General features: G+C 38.2%; 1 protein-coding gene across 1 annotated transcript in view; it reads left to right on the top strand.

Annotated features, from left to right (window-relative positions):
* The window catches only part of SEMA3E (semaphorin 3E), a 244,938-nt gene that overhangs the window by 123,591 nt on the left and 100,729 nt on the right, over positions 1 to 20,618 (top strand). The window contains exon 2 of the mRNA XM_007076776.3: positions 11,220 to 11,380. Within this exon, the coding sequence (XP_007076838.3) occupies positions 11,220 to 11,380 (161 nt within the window). The remainder of the gene's footprint in view (positions 1 to 11,219; positions 11,381 to 20,618) is intronic.

Here is a 20,618-nt window from a genome sequence, read left to right as displayed (position 1 = left end):
AACTAAAATTGATATGAAAATGAATTTTCACGTTGATGTTGCCACTGTTGAATTATTTTGTATCAATACCACTCTTCAGTGTTGGGAAAACCTTCCATTTTATCTATTTATATCAGGCTCTGTAAAAATGCTTTATATTTCAGACATATTATAATAACTTAATGACTAGATTTTTCTCAGTTGTTTCTTGAAGAGTTTTATATATCATGGGTTCTGGAATTGGTGTTAGTAAGGAACGAGCTTTTAATTAGTCAGTCTTTTTGACCTTTGTCTTCGGGGACCAGGACGGGAGATGACTAAGCTGTGTGAGTTCATAGTAGTGATAGACACACTAGTTCACATGTATTTTTCAAGGGAAAGGTCTTCATTCAACTTCTCTTGTACAAATTTTGGTACTAACAATGACCATAGAACCCTAGCTGTGCACCAGATCTCTTAAAACCTCTGTCAACATCTAGAAAATGGGAAGAGTTGTAGGTCCTCCTTTATGGAAGTGCCACATGATTAAATGAGACAATAAATGCCAAGCCCCTAGACAATATGTGACATATAACTACTCAATGAATATTAACTGTCATTACTACCTTGAGAGTCAGGGCTGAAAGGAACACTATCAGAACATAAGAGGAAATCCCTTTCCCTTTTGTTTCCCTTTTTTTAAGGATGTAATTGTGTTTTTAATAAAGTGATACATGTTCAGTGGGAAAAGTTTGGAAATCATAGAAATGTTACACTGGCCTCCAAAAGAGTCCTAATAGTAATACTGTGAGCCTCATTTTTACTGCTTATTGTAATTTTATAGAATACCATTTAAAATGATATTTTCACATTTATTTCTTTGCGTATTTAATGAAGGTAAATTCTTTTTTGTATGAATTTGTTTTTGTCTCTCATTATGACATGTCTGTTTATAAAAAGAGTTGAAAATAGATGTTTTCCTTTATTTAAAATTTTTTCAACATGCTGAAAGATCAGTAATTTGTTTTTAAAATTTTTTAAAGTTTATTTATTTTGAGAGAGAGAGAGTGGCAGAGGGACACATAGAAAGAGAGAGAGAGAATTTCAAGCAGGCTCCTCACTGACAGTATGGAGCCTGATGCGGGGCTTGAACTCATGAACTGTGAGATAATGACCTGCGACAAAACCAAGAGTCGGACGCTTAACCAACTGAGCCACCCAGGCGCCCCAATAAGTTTTTTATATCTATGCTCTGATAAATATATTTCCCTAACTTTTTCCTTAATAAATATTTTTCTGTTTTTTTTAATTTTTGAATTGCATAATTTATCCAAGTGTACTGCTTTGCTTTTATTAATTTTTAAAAATTTTTACAGTGTTCTTTTTATAAATCATACTTTAATTCCTAAAAATTTCATTTGGATTAAATAGATGAATGTTTCCCTATCCCAAAAGAGAACAAAAATGGAGGTAGTATTTTCTGTGCAGACCGTGAGGTTTATTCTCCAGTTGAGTGAAGAATTTTAACAATTCAGTTATTATTAGGAAGGATGGATTCAGATTGGATAATGAAGACCCAGATGTTCATATTTGAAGATGTTCTTCAAAATTCAGTAAGATTATATCAAACATATATAAACTGCGGCTCAACTTATTCAGTCTACAGGAAATATAGCTTGTAATGAATTTGTTACTATACATTTATTCATGAATAAAGACAGACTAGATAGGCTTAGCTATGGTGATGGTTCTGACCCCCCATAATTATAGGGAACACACTATTTTGCACATGTATTCTACATTTTTTTTATTATTATTTTTTTTATTTTTTAATATATGAAATTTACTGTCAAATTGGTTTCCATACAACACCCAGTGCTCATCCCAAAAGGTGCCCTCCTCAATACCCATCACCCACCCTGCCCTCCCTCCCACCCCCCATCAACCCTCAGTTTGTTCTCAGTTTTTAACAGTCTCTTATGCTTTGGCTCTCTCCCACTCTAACCTCTTTTTTTTTTTTTTTTTCTTTCCTTCCCCTCCCCCATGGGTTTCTGTTATGTTTCTCAGGATCTACATAAGAGTGAAACCATATGGTATCTGTCTTTCTCTGTATGGCTTATTTCACTTAGCATCACACTCTCCAGTTCCATCCATGTTGCTACAAAAGGCCATATTTCATTTTTTCTCATTGCCACGTAGTATTCCATTGTGTACATAAACCACAATTTCTTTATCCATTCATCAGTTGATGGACATTTAGGCTCTTTCCATAATTTGGCTATTGTTGAGAGTGCTGCTATAAACATTGGGGTACAAGTGCCCCTATGCATCAGTACTCCTGTATCCCTTGGATAAATTCCTAGCAGTGCTATTGCTGGGTCATAGGGTAGGTCTATTTTTAATTTTCTGAGGAACCTCCACACTGCTTTCCAGAGCGGCTGCACCAATTTGCATTCCCACCAGCAGTGCAAGAGGGTTCCTGTTTCTTCACATCCTCTCTAGCATCTATAGTCTCCTGATTTCTTCATTTTGGCCACTCTGACTGGCGTGAAGTGGTATCTGAGTGTGGTTTTGATTTGTATTTCCCTGATAAGGAGCGACGTTGAACATCTTTTCATGTGCCTGTTGGCCATCCGGATGTCTTCTTTAGAGAAGTGTCTATTCATGTTTTCTGCCCATTTCTTCACTGGGTTATTTGTTTTTCGGGTGTGGAGTTTGATGAGCTCTTTATAGATTTTGGATACTAGCCCTTTGTCCGATGTGTCATTTGCAAATATCTTTTCCCATTCCGTTGGTTGCCTTTTAGTTTTGTTGGTTGTTTCCTTTGCTGTGCAGAAGCTTTTTATCTTCATAAGGTCCCAGTAATTCACTTTTGCTTTTAATTCCCTTGCCTTTGGGGATGTGCCGAGTAAGAGATTGCTACGGCTGAGGTCAGAGAGGTCTTTTCCTGCTTTCTCCTCTAAGGTTTTGATGGTTTCCTGTCTCACATTCAGGTCCTTTATCCATTTTGAGTTTATTTTTGTGAATGGTGTGAGAAAGTGGTCTAGTTTCAACCTTCTGCATGTTGCTGTCCAGTTCTCCCAGCACCATTTGTTAAAGAGACTGTCTTTTTTCCATTGGATGTTCTTTCCTGCTTTGTCAAAGATGAGTTGGCCATACGTTTGTGGGTCTAGTTCTGGGGTTTCTATTCTATTCCATTGGTCTATGTGTCTGTTTTTATGCCAATACCATGCTGTCTTGATGATGACAGCTTTGTAGTAGAGGCTAAAGTCTGGGATTGTGATGCCTCCTGCTTTGGTCTTCTTCTTCAAAATTACTTTGGCTATTCGGGGCCTTTTGTGGTTCCATATGAATTTTAGGATTGCTTGTTCTAGTTTCGAGAAGAATGCTGGTGCAATTTTGATTGGGATTGCATTGAATGTGTAGATAGCTTTGGGTAGTATTGACATTTTGACAATATTTATTCTTCCAATCCATGAGCAGGGAATGTCTTTCCATTTCTTTATATCTTCTTCAATTACCTGCATAAGCTTTCTATAGTTTTCAGCATACAGATCTTTTACATCTTTGGTTAGATTTATTCCTAGGTATTTTATGCTTCTTGGTGCAATTGTGAATGGGATCAGTTTCTTCATTTGTCTTTCTGTTGCTTCATTGTTAGTGTATAAGAATGCAACTGATTTCTGCACATTGATTTTGTATCCTGCAACTTTGCTGAATTCATGTATCAGCTCTAGCAGACTTCTGGTGGAGTCTATCGGATTTTCCATGTATAATATCATGTCATCTGCAAAAAGCGAAAGCTTGACTTCATCTTTGCCAATTTTGATGCCTTTGATTTCCCTTTGTTGTCTGATTGCTGATGTTAGAACTTCCAGCACTATATTGAACAACAGCGGTGAGAGTGGGCATCCCTGTTGTGTTCCTGATCTCAGGGAAAAAGCTCTCAGTTTTTCCCCATTGAGGATGATGTTAGCTGTGGGCTTTTCATAAATGGCCTTTATGATCTTTAAGTATGTTCCTTCTATCCCGACTTTCTCAAGGGTTTTTATTAAGAAAGGGTGCTGGATTTTGTCAAAGGCCTTTTCTGCATCGATTGACAGGATCATATGGTTCTTCTCTTTTTTTTTGTTAATGTGATGTATCACGTTGATCGATTTGCGAATGTTGAACCAGCCCTGCATCCCAGGAATGAATCCCACTTGATCATGGTGAATAATTCTTTTTATATGCTGTTGAATTCGATTTGCTAGTATCTTATTGAGAATTTTTGCATCCATATTCATCAGAGATATTGGCCTGTAGTTCTCTTTTTTTACTGGGTCTCTGTCTGGTTTAGGAATCAAAGTAATACTGGCTTCATAGAATGAGTCTGGAATTTTTCCTTCCCTTTCTATTTCTTGGAATAGCTTGAGAAGGATAGGTATTATCTCTGCTTTAAACGTCTGGTAGAACTCCCCTGGGAAGCCATCTGGTCCTGGACTCTTATTTGTTGGGAGATTTTTGATAACCGATTCAATTTCTTCACTGGTTATGGGTCTGTTCAAGCTTTCTATTTCCTCCTGATTGAGTTTTGGAAGAGTGTGGGTGTTTAGGAATTTGTCCATTTCTTCCAGGTTGTCCAATTTGTTGGCATATAATTTTTCATAGTATTCCCTGATAATTGTTTGTATCTCTGAGGGATTGGTTGTAATAATTCCATTTTCATTCATGATTTTATCTATTTGGGTCATCTCCCTTTTCTTTTTGAGCAGCCTGGCTAGAGGTTTGTCAATTTTGTTTATTTTTTCAAAAAACCAATTCTTGGTTTCGTTGATCTGCTCTACAGTTTTTTTAGATTCTATATTGTTTATTTCTGCTCTGATCTTTATTATTTCTCTTCTTCTGCTGGGTTTAGGCTGCCTTTGCTGTTCTGCTTCTATTTCCTTTAGGTGTGCTGTTAGATTTTGTATTTGGGATTTTTCTTGTTTCTTGAGATAGGCCTGGATCGCAATGTATTTTCCTCTCAGGACTGCCTTCGCTGCGTCCCAAAGCGTTTGGATTGTTGTATTTTCATTTTCGTTTGTTTCCATATATTTTTTAATTTCTTCTCTAATTGCCTGGTTGACCCACTCATTCGTTAGTAGGGTGTTCTTTAACCTCCATGCTTTTGGAAGTTTTCCAGACTTTTTCCTGTGGTTGATTTCAAGCTTCATAGCATTGTGGTCTGAAAGTATGCATGGTATAATTTCAATTCTTGTAAACTTATGAAGGGCTGTTTTGTGACCCAGTATATGATCTATCTTGGAGAATGTTCCATGTGCACTCGAGAAGAAAGTATATTCTGTTGCTTTGGGATGCAGAGTTCTAAATATATCTGTCAAGTCCATCTGATCCAATGTATCATTCAGGGCCCTTGTTTCTTTATTGACTGTGTGTCTAGATGATCTATCCATTTCTGTAAGTGAGGTGTTAAAGTCCCCTGCAATGACCACATTCTTGTCAATAAGGTTGCTTATGTTTATGAGTAATTGTTTTATATATCTGGGGGCTCCGGTATTTGGTGCATAGACATTTATAATAGTTAGCTCTTCCTGATGGATAGACCCTGTGATTATTATATATTGCCCTTCTTCATCTCTTGTTACAGCCTTTAATTTAAAGTCTAGTTTGTCTAATATAAGTATGGCTACTCCAGCTTTCTTTTGGCTTCCAGTAGCATGATAAATAGTTCTCCATCCCCTCACTCTCAATCTAAAGGTGTCCTCAGATCTAAAATGAGTCTCTTGTAGACAGCAAATAGATGGGTCTTGTTTTTTTATCCATTCTGATACCCTATGTCTTTTAGTTGGCGCATTTAATCCATTTACATTCAGTGTTATAGAAAGATATGGGTTTAGAGTCATTGTGATGTCTGTATGTTTTATGCTTGTAGTGATGTCTCTGGTACTTTGTCTCACAGGATCCCCCTTAGGATCTCTTGTAGGGCTGGTTTCGTGGTGACAAATTCCTTCACTTTTTGTTTGTTTGGGAAGACCTTTATCTCTCCTTCTATTCTAAATGACAGACTTGCTGGATAAAGGATTCTCGGCTGCATATTTTTTCTGTTTAGCACACTGTAGATATCGTGCCAAGCCTTTCTGGCCTGCCAAGTTTCAAAGGAGAGATCAGTCACGAGTCTTATAGGTCTCCCTTTATATGTGAGGGCACGTTTATCCTTCGCTGCTTTCAGAATTTTCTCTTTATCCTTGTATTTTGCCAGTTTCACTATGATATGTCGTGGAGAAGATCGATTCAAGTTACGTCTGGAGGGAGTTCTCTGTGCCTCTTGGATTTCAATGCCTTTTTCCTTCCCCAGTTCAGGGAAGTTCTCAGCTATAATTTGTTCAAGTACCCCTTCAGCACCTTTCCCTCTCTCTTCCTCCTCTGGGATACCAATTATGCGTAGATTATTTCTTTTTAGTGTATCACTTAGTTCTCTAATTTTCCCCTCATACTCCTGGATTTTTTTATCTCTCTTTCTTTCAGCTTCCTCTTTCTCCATAACTTTATCTTCTAGTTCACCTATTCTCTCCTCTGCCTCTTCAAGCCGAGCTGTCGTCGTTTCCATTTTGTTTTGCATTTCGTTTAAAGCATTTTTCAGCTCCTCGTGACTGGTCCTTAGTCCCTTGATCTCTGTGGCAAGAGATTCTCTGCTGTCCTGTATACTGTTTTCAAGCCCAGCAATTAGTTTTATGACTATTATTCTAAATTCACTTTCTGTTATTTAAATCCTTTTTGATCAGTTCATTAGCTGTTGTTATTTCCTGGAGATTCTTCTGAGGGGAATTCTTCCGTTTGGTCATTTTGGATAGTCCCTGGAGTGGTGAGGACCTGCAGGGCACTTCCCCTGTGCTGTGGTGTATAACTGGAGTTGGTGGGCGGGGCCGCAGTCCCACCTGATGTCTGCCCCCAGCCCACCGCTGGGGCCACAGTCAGACTGGTGTGTGCCTTCTCGTCCCCTCTCCTAGGGGCAGGATTCACTGTGCAGTGGTGTGGCCCGTCTGGGCGACTTGCACACTGCCAGGCTTGTGGTGCTGGGGATCTGGCGTATTAGCTGGGGTGGGTAGGCAAGGTGCACGGGGGCAGGAGGGGCAGGCTTAGCTCGCTTCTCCTTAGGTGATCCACTTCAGGAGGGGCCGTGTGGCAGCGGGAGGGAGTCAGACCCGCTGCCAGAGGGTTGGCTCCGCAGAAGCACAATGTTGGTTGTTTGCGGGGAGCAAGCAAGTTCCCTGGCAGGAACTGGTTCCCTTTGGGATTTTGGCTGGGGGATGGGCGGGGGAGATGGTGCTGGCGTGCGCCTTTGTTCCCCACCAAGCTGAGCTCTGCCGTCAGGGGGCTCAGCAGCTCTCCCTCCCTTTGTCCTCCAGCCTTCCCGCTTTCTGAGCAGAGCTTGTAACTTATGACCTCCCAGACGCTAAGTCGCGCTTGCTGTCGGAACACAGTCCGTCCGGCCCCTCCGCTTTTGCCAGCCAGACTGGGGGGCTCTGCTTGGCCGGCGAGCCGCCCCTCCGCCCCGGCTCCCTCCCGCCAGTCCGTGGAGCGCGCACCGCCTCGCCGCCCTTCCTACCCTCTTCCGTGGGCCTCTTGTCTGTGCTTGGCTCCGGAGTCTCCGTTCTGCTAATCCTCTGGCGGTTTTCTGGGTTCTTTAGGCAGGTGTAGGTGGAATCTAAGTGATCAGCAGGACGCGCGGTGAGCCCAGCGTCCTCCTACGCCGCCATCTTCCGGACCTCCATCGAGCCTTTTTTTTTAGTTTTTTTTTTTAAAGTTTATTTTTGAGAGAGCGGGAGAGACCATCCATCCCAAACAGGCTCTGTGCTGTCAGTGCCACATGTCTTCTACATTTAACCATGGATGGTTAATTGATCATCCCAAAGCAGCCAATCTATAGGAAGCCAAAAATTTATGAATTGTGAACACTGGCTAAGCCAATTATATTCTTTTCCTTGGGAACTTGCATTGAAAGATGCAAAAATTATTGTCATCCTGGGGTGGGGTGAGTGCTGGATGGTTATACATTTGGGGGCTAATGCATACCTATTTAACATGAACAAACTAATGAATAAACCCTTTAGAATCAGTTCAGTGAAGAAGTGTCATTAAGAAAAGCAAGAAGCAAAGATATACCATTTCTTAAGAAGCAAATTCCTTGTGCTACTGTTGGTTTTCCAGTACTATGAGGCTTACCTTTCTGTCCTTGAATCTGTGTTGGCCTGATTTAATTAATCTCTGTTAATTGAAATCATTGACATCCTTACTAACATGGCTATCATGGCCATGAAGTCACTTTTGGTAGATTGCACTTTGATATGAATTCAGTTGACTTGCATTGAAGCATGTAATTATAAACACAGGTATGGCTCTTGATACCTTATTTTCTTCAGTGATGTTGGGTGTTCATCATAGTGTTTTCCACCACATTCATTTAGAGGACCTCAGGAGAAGTTTCTCTTAGTCCTTAGTACCAGATATATTAGCCAGGGTTCCCCCAAAGAAACAGAACCAAAGAGAGAGAGAGAGAGAGAGAGAGAGAGAGAGATGTAATGAGAAACTGGCTTATGCAATTACAGAAGCTAAGAAGTCACACAGGCTTCTGTCAACAAGGTAGAGAGACAGGAAAGATGATGGTTTAGTTGGAGTCTGAAGACCTAAGCACCAGGGGAGTTGATGATGTAAGTCTCAGTCTGAGGCAGGAGAGAACTGATATTCTGGCTCAATCAGACAGGTAGAAAAACAAAACAAACAAAAAAAGAGTGGGTTCTTTCTTCCTCTACCTTTTGTTCTTCTGATACCCTCAACACATTGGGTGATGTCCTCCCATATTGCTTTAGTTAGTCCATCAATTAAATGCTAATCTCATCCAGAAACACCTTAACAGATACACCCAGAAGTAACTTTTAGCCAAGTATTGGGGCAGTCCTGATCCACTCAAGTTGATACATAAGATTAACCATCACACCAAGCAACATTCCTAAGCACCTGATAAAGTTTTTCTATTGTTTTATGGTGGTTTTTACTTTGAAGTTTAGGAAGTCTAGGTTCCATTTTGTTATTTTCTTTAACAATGTATAGGGATATTAAATAAAAAAATTCAGTTAATAAAATTAATTCCAGTCTTATTTTATTTTCCCCCTTCATCTTGATACCTCTAGCATTAAATTTGTTGGTTCAGTTGAATGTATAAGTCATCTCAGATCCTTTTGGGAAGAGGCATGTTAATCAACCGAGTAGAAAAGTAGAGTTAATCTTAGAGCATAAAATATGTACAGCCTTTAAAAAAAGTTTCTATTGTAGAATGCCTGTGTCCATTATTCCTGATATATGTAGATATACATTTAAAACACAAATATTTACTCATAATGGATACTTGTGACCTTTTCTGACTTGAAGTCAAGATTGTCAGAGAATCACAGACAGCTAAGAAGGGCAGTTTGTGTCTTAGCAAAAATTGAGGATCACAGTAAGGATTTATGCCTGTGGAAATTGATAAGAAAAATATAAATTGTCGCATTGATACATTTGGTCACTATCATGATTCTGAAATAATGTATCTACTGACATGCTTGAACATCTTAGGAATCAGTCCTTGGCACTATTCTGTTGTATGGTGATGGTCAAAGTGGAGAATTGAAGAAGCAACTCAGGACGCTTCTCTAATTTTGTGAAAATGTTTAAAGAAAATGATAGTCTATTCTTTGGGTCTTCTAAATTCAAAAACTTAATGTGACTTGAGGAATTATTCTAGAAGTGTCTTCATAAGTGATGAAATTTCTTGACTTTTTGCCTAAATCATGTGTGTGATACTCAATTTAATGTATCCAAATGTATCTTGGCAGCAATTTCTCGAGGCAATATAAATAAATCAAAATAAGATCCAAAATTCCTTACAACTTAAAAAAAAAGGTATTCTTAGACCCTATAATAATTAAAATATATGAAAAGTCATAAATGAATATTTTAACTACTTCCCTTTAAGTAAGCTTAAATATGGCACATGTGATATTTACACTTATTAATTATACTCCTTCAATTTGTTAAACTTCCAAAAATACAGGTTTTATACTGCAGTTTGAAAGACTCTCTAAAATATCTGGGTGTTGGGTTTATTTATTTATTTTTTTTACAGTATTTTTATGACCTCCACTCTAGAAATGCAATTTAGTCAAAGAATTAATAATTTTGAATATAGAAGGGTGATTAACATGTGAAGAAGCCAGGCTCACCATCAGTCAATAAAGAGGCTAAGTGATTGTTCAAGGTGACTGAGGCAGTTAATGGCAAAGCAAAGACTTGAATGTGGCTCTTCAGATTCTCAGTGTACAGGACTTTCTGTGATGACATACACATCGGTTGTACTTTAATCCTCATGGTATGTGTATGTATATAATTTGAGTGATCTTTTGTTGTAATAATGTATGTATAGGGATATAGGGTAGTCATTTAATTTCTGGGCACCTGAGTTTCTCTATCAGTAAAATAAAGGTCAGTAGTCATTAATTGATTATGGATGTGACTTTCAAAACTAGTTTCAAGTAGATACATTTTTTGTGAGTTGGTGTTCATCTGGAATTAAATGGACACACTTTTACAAGATTTTTTTGTGAAAAAAATAGAATATTTTTGTATATTTAGAATTTTTGTTACACATAGAAAAGTAAGTATAAAAGTCACAATAGAATGATTCTTCCACAAAGCACTTTACATAAAGATTGTGAAAGATAATTCTTTTTTTATGTAAAAACATAAACTATTTACCTTATTTTAGAGTCACAAAATTATAAAAGATTTTACTTTGTGCACATTAAAATTTATTCCCAGTTATACTTTTTTTTACTGGTTGAACAATTTTTTTTTGTTTTTCTAGTTTTATCAAGAAAATATTAATATGTAGCATTGTATAAATTTGAAGTGCACAACGTGATTTGATATACATACATATTATGGTATGGATACCCTACTGTAGCAAGTTTACTTAACATCCGTAACATCACGTCAAATTTTTTTCTTGTGATAAGAACTTTCAAGATCTATTCTCTTAGCAACTTTCAAGTGTTTAATATGGTATTGTAAAGCACTGTGTATTTTTAATCCTTTGATTAATAAATTCTAAAGGCTTTACATTTGTCATAAAATGAATGTTAACTCTATAGTTCCAATAGGCATGACAATAGAGCCGTGATAAAAGTGTTACAAAGGTATCGGTATTGTGACTTGTTGAGTGAACATTTTCTTTTGCCTTTCAGAACTCTTGGATCTAAATCGAACATCAATCTTTCATAGTCCTTTTGGGTTTCTTGATCTCCACTCAATGCTTCTGGATGAATATCAAGAGAGACTCTTTGTGGGAGGCAAGGATCTTGTATATTCTCTCAGTTTGGAACAAATCAGCAATGGCTATCGAGAGGTATGGAAACATCAGACTGTATCAGGAGGGAGAGAAAGGGGTGAGGGAGATAACTTATTGCATGGTGTTACTTGAATTAGTTTTTTGATTGTCAGCCATTTTAATATTCTGAGTGATTACTTTTTGAAAGAAATAAAGTATTCATTGAAAATGAAATAATTTGGAGAGAAATTTATAAATTATCAAGAATGAACTTTTCTAGCACATCACTGATCTCTGTATTCCCAGAAGACTTTGGATTAGTGTGTTTGACATTAGTCTTTGCATAATGGCCCTTGTCACCACACCCACTGTCCTGAGATCTGAATTTGGTTCGAACATGCTTTTACCAGCAATCCATCTAGGATTTATACTACAAAAACCCTAGCCTAACGAATGGCTGTGTGAACTTGGTATAGCTAACCCTTGATGTTCTGTTGGTAATATCATTGATTCAGGTAGATGCTCCTTAAACTCGGTGGATTGAAGTATATTAAAATAGGCAAGTGCCCAGCATTTTCGAGCAAAGGTTAACTGTGATGAGAAAGACAGCATTTTGAGTCTGTGTTTATACAGAGTTGAGTTGAACTGAATTTTTTTCTGACCCAAATCAATCTTAAAACATGCAGAAATATTTAGACAATAGTATTTTTTGGCATAAAAATATTACATAATACATTTTCTTTATAATACACATTTACTTTTATGTTTGTCAAAATGATCAATGTCCGTAGTTTTTAAAGTCACTTAAAATAATTTATGATGAAAAACAGCATCCCTTCATCTCTGCCAGTTCCTAAACCCTAGAGAAAATTATTTCAAACTCTTTTGTTGTTTCTTCTCATTCTTAACCTCCATTTTCTAAATAACATTTCTAATACTGTTCTTACTTGACACCATTGATTTTAGACAGTATCTGTTCACTTTCTATTAAGAAAGATGAAGACTTTAGCGTTCTTTTCTTCCAGTACTGTAGCTAAAATGTCTCTGCACTATACCAACATCCCCCAGTTATCTGTCCCCTCATTTAGCTATAGCACAATTTTGAGTAAGTAATAACCATTTAGATTAGTATAATTAGGAAAATCGATCCCACTTCTTTTTTATCCCGAGATTAAATATTATCCCCACCCTTTCTTTTCTATTCGCTTAGATTTTTATATTACTTTCACTAATTTTTCACCAAACACCAAACTCTCTACCAGACTTGTTCTCCGTCTCTCAGTTTTAATTAATTTCAAGATTTTTTTTAAATTTCAGGAGTAGAATTTAGTGATTCATCGCTTATATATAATACCCAGTGCTCATCGCAGCAAGTGCCCTCCTTAATGCCCATCACCTGTTTAGCCCATCCCCCCACCAGTTTTTTTTATTTCAATGTTTATTTAGTTTTGAGACAGGGAGATAGAGCATGAGCAGGGGAGGGGCAGAGTGAAAGGGAGACACAGAATCTGAAACAGGCTCCAGGCTCTGAGCTGTCAGCACAGAGCCCAATGCGGGGCTCGAACCCACGAACTGTGAGATCATGACCTGAGCCCAAAGTTGGGCGCTTAACCGAATGAGCCACCGAGGCGCCCCACCCCCCACCAGTTTTTAAATTAGACATATCCTTTCTGGTTCTTTTAGCATCCCAGGGTTTAACTTCACCATTATCCTGGAGCATCCACTCTCCCTCTCATTTGTAGAGTCTTCTTTCTGAGTTTATTACGACCTTTTGGGGAAGTGTGCCTTCTGGTAACTTCTTGAATAAGGAGTCAAAGTAAAATGTTGAGTTTTTTATGTTTCAAAATAATATTATTCAAACTTCACATACAGTTGATAGGTGAGTATAAAATTCTCCAATGAAAATCATTGGCTTTAGAAGTTTGAGGATATTGTTCCATTGTTTTCAGATGTTCAGTATAGCTTCTGAGAAGTTGATGGCTTTTTAATTTCTAAGTTTTGTATGTAACCTGTTGCCTGCAACCTAACCCTGAATTTTGACCCCAAGCACCTCTGTGTTTCAAATTTTTCTCAAATTTCTCTTAGAGTTGATCTTTTTCATCCACATCGGGCCTTCTACAGGAGGCCTCATGGCCTTCAGCTCTGGAAAATGTTCATTATTTGTTAAATGTTTTTCCTTCTTTTTATTTTCCTCTTGATTCTCTTTCCCTCAGTTTTCTGGCCTATTTATTGTACAAACTTTCGACCATTTCTCCTGATTTCACCCACACGCACCATTCCTATTCTCAGAGAGACCGTAGACTTTGAATTCCTGAGCATTTCTAAAGTTCTTTTTCATGAATCAGCTTGCTTATTGGCTCCCTTCACCTTGCAAGCATTTAGATTTCAGCTTTTCTAGTGTGCAAAGCCAGTCAACACTTTTCCATATGTCGTAGAACTTCCAAAATGTTGTTGACATTTCTTTGGCTTCTGTACTCAAGTTCTGTTTGTCCTTTTTGGACTGTGTCCTTTACTGTCATTTTAGTAGTTGTAAGAGGGAGTGGAAGCACATACTCTTTGCTTTTTACTATCATCTTTAATTTTATTTTCTCAGTAGTTCTTAAAAGAAATGCTATCTCTTTATATATGTAACATATGTATAGTATTTATATTACACACACACACACACACACACACACACTCGCGTGCACACACACACATGCAAATGTTTCTAAGACTATCTATGACCTCCTCTTTCCAGTCAAATTCAGTGGTTTTTCTCTCTCTCTCTCTGCTTGGATGTCTTTCCCCCACTAACTGTGGTGTTCACCATATGGCCCTCTTCTTTTTCTCTCAGATCATCTACGTGCTCTGATTTCCTGTGAAGGAATATCTAAGCTAGGGATCCTAAGTATGGGATCCATAGAACAATCTCTGTTGTGGATTGAATGTCCCCTAAAATTCATATATTTAAGCCCTAACCCCCAGTACCTCAAATATGACTGTATTTGGAAATAAGGTCTTAAAGATGTGGTTAAATTAACATGAGGCCGTTAGGATGGACCCTGATGCAATATGATTTTTATCCTTATAAAATGAGGAAATTTGGTCACACAAAGAAACATTAGGGGTACATGCCTAGAAAGGAAATACCATGTGAGTCATAGCATGAAGGCAGGCGTCTATAGGCCAAGAAGAGTGGCCTCTGAAGGAACCAGTCTTGCCAACATCTTGATCTTGGACTTCCAGCCTCTAGAACTAAGATAAAACAAATTTCTGTTGTTTCAGCCACCCAATCCATGGTATTTTGTTATACCACAGCCATCATAAACTAATACAACCCCTGTATTAACATTGTAAGTATGTAAATATGGAAAGATCCTTCAAGGGATCTTAACCCCAGAAGATTAAGAATCTTTGCATTACGGGGGCGCCTGGGTGGCTCAGTCGGTTGAGCGTCCGACTTCGGCTCAGGTCATGATCTCGCGGTCCGTGAGTTCGAGCCCCGCGTCGGGCTCTGTGCTGATAGCTCAGAGCCTGGAGCCTGTTTCAGATTCTGTGTCTCCCTCTCTCTCTGACCCTCCCCCGTTCATGCTCTGTCTCTCTCTGTCTCAAAAATAAATAAACGTTAAAAAAAATTTCTAAAAAAAAAAAAAAAAGAATCTTTGCATTACGGAACTGGTTCTTAAATTGTTATCCTTGGGTCAGGATCATGTAACCCTCATGGAGATGGTCCCTGGAATCCATATTTAAGTAGGCTTTCTAAATGATTGCTATGTACATAGAATCTCCTAATGATTTTCCTCAGCTGTTGTTTCCTACTTAGAAATAAGACCAAGAGGTATCAGCTTGCCACATTAATGTGATCCCCCTTTTAGAGCAGAGGAAATTGAATCATGTACTTATTCTCCTTTATTGTTTTGGCCTAACTGTACCCTTAGGCAGGAGTGTGGTAGGATTTTATAAACTGTGTCTTAGGGAACTAAACAGACTAGTATGTGGCTATTGAAGCTTCAGGGTGCCATCTCACAAGGATGTCAAGGAAAGTAGCTACACAAATTATTAAATTCAATAACTTTCTTACATTCAAGGGTAAAGCCTCATTTTGTGGGGCCTGAAGTGTATATGGTTTAGCAGACCTCTTCAGGAAATAGACTTATTCAAACATAAATTTCAAAGTTGCTAAGGTCCTTCCCTGGGTCCCACAAGGGCCAAGTACCAGCAAGGAGTCCTGAGGCTTAAGCTTCATTAGCTCTGAGGTAACTTCACCCCTGCTGCATTTGTTATATTGTACCTTCCCCGCCTGTTTCCACAGAATGATTAGCGGTGAAACTTCAGTTAGGACTTGGGTATTTGTTTTCAGTAACAGCAGAATTACAGCTAGGTCTATGTCATGCACCCTCTGTTGAATGAAGTGGACTTGAGAATGAAGGTGCTTCAGTACTTTCCAGGCTCTGAAGGTGTAGTGTGTCAGTCTCTGGGCCAAGCTTTCCTCTCATCTTTTCTGGACCTTGCTCCCTCAATTATTTACCTGGTACTATATTTTTAATCTTTTCTGTTTTGCTTTATATATCTGTCGGTTTCTCAACCACAGTACTATTGATACTATAAACAAGTTTAAGTTGGGGAAGAGGGCATCCTGTGGGTTTTAGACTATTTAGCTCTCCCTGGCCTCCCTCCAAGATGCCAATAAAACTCTCCCCATAGTCATGACAATCTAAAAGTCTCCATACATTACCAGATACCCCTTCAGAGGCAAAATTGCTGAGGGTCAAACCACTAAGTCTAGCCCATCATTCTATAAGCAGGATCCAGACTCCACCATGAAAAAAAAACAAAAACAAAAACAAAAACAAACTACCCTTAAATATGTATCCATGTAGTATGAAATCCCTCTTTCTTCCCATGAGATCAAGCACCTTGAGGATATCCAAAGCCCATTTTCTCTATTTTGTCACTTTGTATTTATTTCTTAACTTTTATGTCTTTTGAAATGCAATATTTTATACTTAAAACATATGAATAATATAAACATGTTATAAAGCATAATATTGAAGTTAACACCTGTAAACCCACCACCCAAGTCAAGAATGAGAGTTATCTCCAGTCCCATTGTAGAGGCTACTTTACCTTCCTCCATCTTTCCCTCCGCATGCCTCTGCTACATAGAGGCAATTACTACTCTGTATTTTATGGCTGTTTTTGTTTTTATTTTTATTTTAAAACATTTTATCATAATAATTTTTTCTTGTATAGTATACTGTTTAGAGTTACTTGTTTTGAGCTATGTAAAAATGATACACAATAGTATATTACAGTCTTGTGGGATTATTTTGTTTTTGTTTTATTCAATATTATTTCTTAAATTCAGTTATCTTATTTGTTGATGTAGTCCATTTGTTGTAGAAATAGAATAGTGAATTAGGAACACAAATTAGATTTCTAGGTTCATATCCTGGCTCTGCATTTATAACATTTGGTAAATTCCTTTACCCCTTTATGCCTCTGTTTCCTCATTTGGAAAAGGAAAACTGTTAGTCTTCTCTGAGGATGAAAATGAGTTAATGGAAGTAAAGGACCAAGAGCTATGTTTGGCACACATTAGATACTATGTTACAAGCTCTTGTTATTCACTTGGACTTGTATGTAATGTATTACATCATATGAATATAGCACAATTTACTCATTACCTGTCAAAGGATAGTTGGGTGGTACCCAGTATTTTGTTTTACTGATGTTTCTGTGATCACTGTTGTAAACATCTCCTAATATACATTCCTGCAGGAATAACCCCAGGGCGTATATTCTGGAGTGAAATGGCTGGTTATAGGTTAATTACTGTTGATGTTCACCTGCACAAGATAATGCCCAATATTTTTCCAAAGTAGAAAGTGGTTTTACAAAGTCCTCTTCCCTCTAGCAGTGTCTGAGTTCCTAGTGATCCACAAACTCTCCAGACTTCCCACTGGTCTGTTTCATCCATGTATTTTTCATTAGTCTTCCCTTGATTCATTTGTTTACCCCCAGCTTATACCTCACTGTCTTTGCAACTACAGTAGCATTTTTGTTTATTTTTGATTTTATTTTTTCATGATAATTTTCATAACCCAATTTTTATTTCAGAAGCAGGATGTATATATTATAAAAGATTATATTAAAGAAAATAAAGAATGGGATGCCTGGGTGGCTCAGTTGGTTGGGCATCCGACTTTGGCTCAGGTCATTATCTCGCAGTTCATGAGTTGGAGCCTCACATGCGACTGTGTGCTGACAGCTCAGAGCCTGGAGCCTGCTTGGGATTCTGTATCTCCCTGTCTGTCTTCCCCTTCCTGCTTCTCTCTCTCTCTCTCTCTCTCTCTCTCTCTCTCTCTCTCTCTCAAAAATAAATAAACATTAAAAAAAAGGAAAAAGAAAATACAGACCAAAAAATACCATACTGTAGTATCAGATAGTGATAAGTGCTGTGAAGAAAAATAAAGCCAGTTAGGGAGACAAGAGTTACAAGGTTGCTACATTAGATAGGGTGGTCAGGGAATGCTTTTCCAGGGAAGTGATACTTGATAAGCCACCTGGCTTGTAGCCATATTCCAAGGCTCAATAGCCAGTGTGACTAATGGCTCCCATATTGGGCTATGGAGGACTAGAGAAGTAACATCAGAGTGTATGGCTGAGGTTGATTTCAAGGGCCAGAACATTGAATGATCAGAGGATAGGGCACCAGTTGGCATGGGTAATAGCTAATGATTTATCCTTATGAAGAGAAAAACAGTAATCTAGGTGAAAAAAAATCTTGCAACTAATGAGCATGTGACAAAAAATGATGGTGGATGACTACAAGGAAAGATAACAAGTATTGTGATCACATGAGCTTCAAAATAGCAAAGATTTTACATTTATTATTTTGTTTTATTTTCTTAATTAATTTATTTATTTTGAGGAGAGAGAGAGAGAGAGAGAGAGCGCGAGGGAGCAGGGGAGGAGCAGAGAGAGAGGGAATCCCAAGCAGGCTCCACATTGTCAGTACAGAGCCCATTGCGGGGCTCGAACTCACGATCTATGAAATATGACCCGAGCCAGAGTCAGATGCTTAACTGACTGAGCCACTCAAGTGCCCCTAGTCTTTAGTTTTAAATTTCTGTTGGGTAGATGAATTTAGAAAGAGTGAAGATTAATTAGTTAACAGACAAGAAAGGTCAATTAAATCATCTTCCTTAACATGTGGGTTTACAGTAAAAAAGCCATTACCAATAGAAAGGGCTGGTTGAGAAACAGTAGTTTCAAGGGACATGCTGGGTGTAATTAAAGCAAGGAGGTAAAAGAACACTGGAAAAAGAGGTGGAAGTTACAGTGGATTTTCCTAGATACACCAGGCATTTGAGATGATTTAATTGAAGTGTTTGAAAGGTTTGGAAGGGTGGAGTCAGATTGGGAGCTGCACAGAGCATTTTATGGGGATATGAGTCCAGCTCTTGATTGTTGATCACTTGGGGTGGGGTTGGGGTTGGGGGGTGTCAGTACTTCCCACGGGGCCTGCAGCCACTATCTAGGGTTATGTTCCAATGGATTAGCCCTGATGATCTCTTCAGGAAGATTACTAACCTTGATTTTTACTAACCATCAAACAGGTGGATCCTCTCTGTCCCATCACCAACTCTACTACTTCTGTGTGACTTTTATACCTCCCTCCTTGTTACAGGGGGGGTAGGTGCTCTTTTTCCTTTCATGAAGTGCCATTCTTTCTTCCCGCGCTCTGTAGTGCACCCTGTTGACTTTTCTTAAGGATTGGTTATTTTCTGTCTTTTCTACAATATCATTTCCTCTCTTTCTATAACATCAGCAACAAATAATAGTTTTGTATAGGGGTTCTCAACCTTTTTTGTGTGTCATTGATCTGTTTGGCAGTCTGGGGAAGTCTGTGGATCCTTAAATGCGTTAAATCATTATGTAGGATTACAAAATAAAATATTGAAAAGAGTTATCAAATCATGAATATATTGAAATACAGCTACCACACTACAAGAATAACATTTTGGGGTCGCCTGGGTGGCTCATTCTGTTAAGCATCCGACTTCTGCCCAGGTCATGATCTCATGGTCTGTGAGTTCGAGCCCCACGTCAGGCTCTGTGCTGATGGCTCGGAGCCTGGAGCCCGCTTTGAATTCTGTGTCTCCCTCTCTTTCTGCCCTTCCCTAGCTCACACTTTCTCTCTCTGTCAAAAATAAATAAACTTTAAAAAAGAAAATTAAAAAAAAAAGAATAACATTTTATAGTACGAAAACATGTAGTTTCGTAATTGTATATTAAATAAAAAGACCTAGGGGCACGTGGGTGGCTCAGTCGGTTAAGTGTCCGACTTCAGCTCAGGTCATGATCTCACGGTCTGTGAGTTTGAGCCCTGTGTTGGGCTCTGTGCTGACAGCTCAGAGCCTGGAGCCCGTTTCAGATTCTCTGTCTCCCTCTCTCTCTGCCCTCCCCCCGTTCATGCTCTGTCTCTCTCTGTCTCAAAAATAAATAAACGTTAAAAAAAAAAAAAAAAAAAAAAAAAAACCTAGAGGGGCTCCTGGGTGGCTCATTTGGTTGAGCATCCACCTCTCGATTTTGGCTCAGGGCATGATCCCAGGGTGGTGAGTTCAAGCCCCACATTGGGTTCTGCACTGAACTTAGAGACAGCTTAGGATTCTCCTCCTTCTCCCTCTGCCACCCTCCCCTCTCCTGCTCTCACTCTGTCTCTCTCTAAAAAATAAAAAATAAAAATAAAAGTAAATATTAACTTTAAAACATAATAACAAAAACAATAATAATACCTAGCAGCTGGTCTTTTCAGTACTGTAATTCCAAATTACTGATGAATATTAATAATATGAGCTACCTGTAACAGTTCTAAAGTAATATTAAATATCTGTTATTTCTCTTGGTTATTAAGCCCCATATTAATACTCCTTTGATTTATTTCCTGCATTTATTTATATGATAGAAATGTCAAATTTCCACTGGTGATTATGCAAATACATAATGATGTGTTTTTTTCTCATTGAAGGCTATGCATTTCCTGATTTCTCAGGCCATAGTTAACAGCTCTTGCTCCGTAACTTTTATCTTATAAAACATTAAAAATTTTAAGTAAAAATAAACATCAAGTTCTCAGTTTAGCAGTTATAGGTTCTTATGATCTACTCTTACCTACCTTTTTAGTGTAATCTCCACTTGTCCACACCAACACATTGCTAACTCATCACTTCCGTTTTCACTTTTTCCAATTTTATTGAGTTATAATGGCATATAACATTATGTAAGTTTAAATAACATGTTGATGTGATAAATTTATATGTTGCAAAAT

Source organism: Panthera tigris, chromosome A2, assembly GCF_018350195.1.
Source record: "Panthera tigris isolate Pti1 chromosome A2, P.tigris_Pti1_mat1.1, whole genome shotgun sequence".
NCBI classification, from domain to species: Eukaryota; Metazoa; Chordata; class Mammalia; order Carnivora; family Felidae; genus Panthera; species Panthera tigris.
The sequence above is the reverse complement of the archived record's forward strand: the minus strand, read 5'-3'. Positions and strand labels throughout refer to the sequence as shown.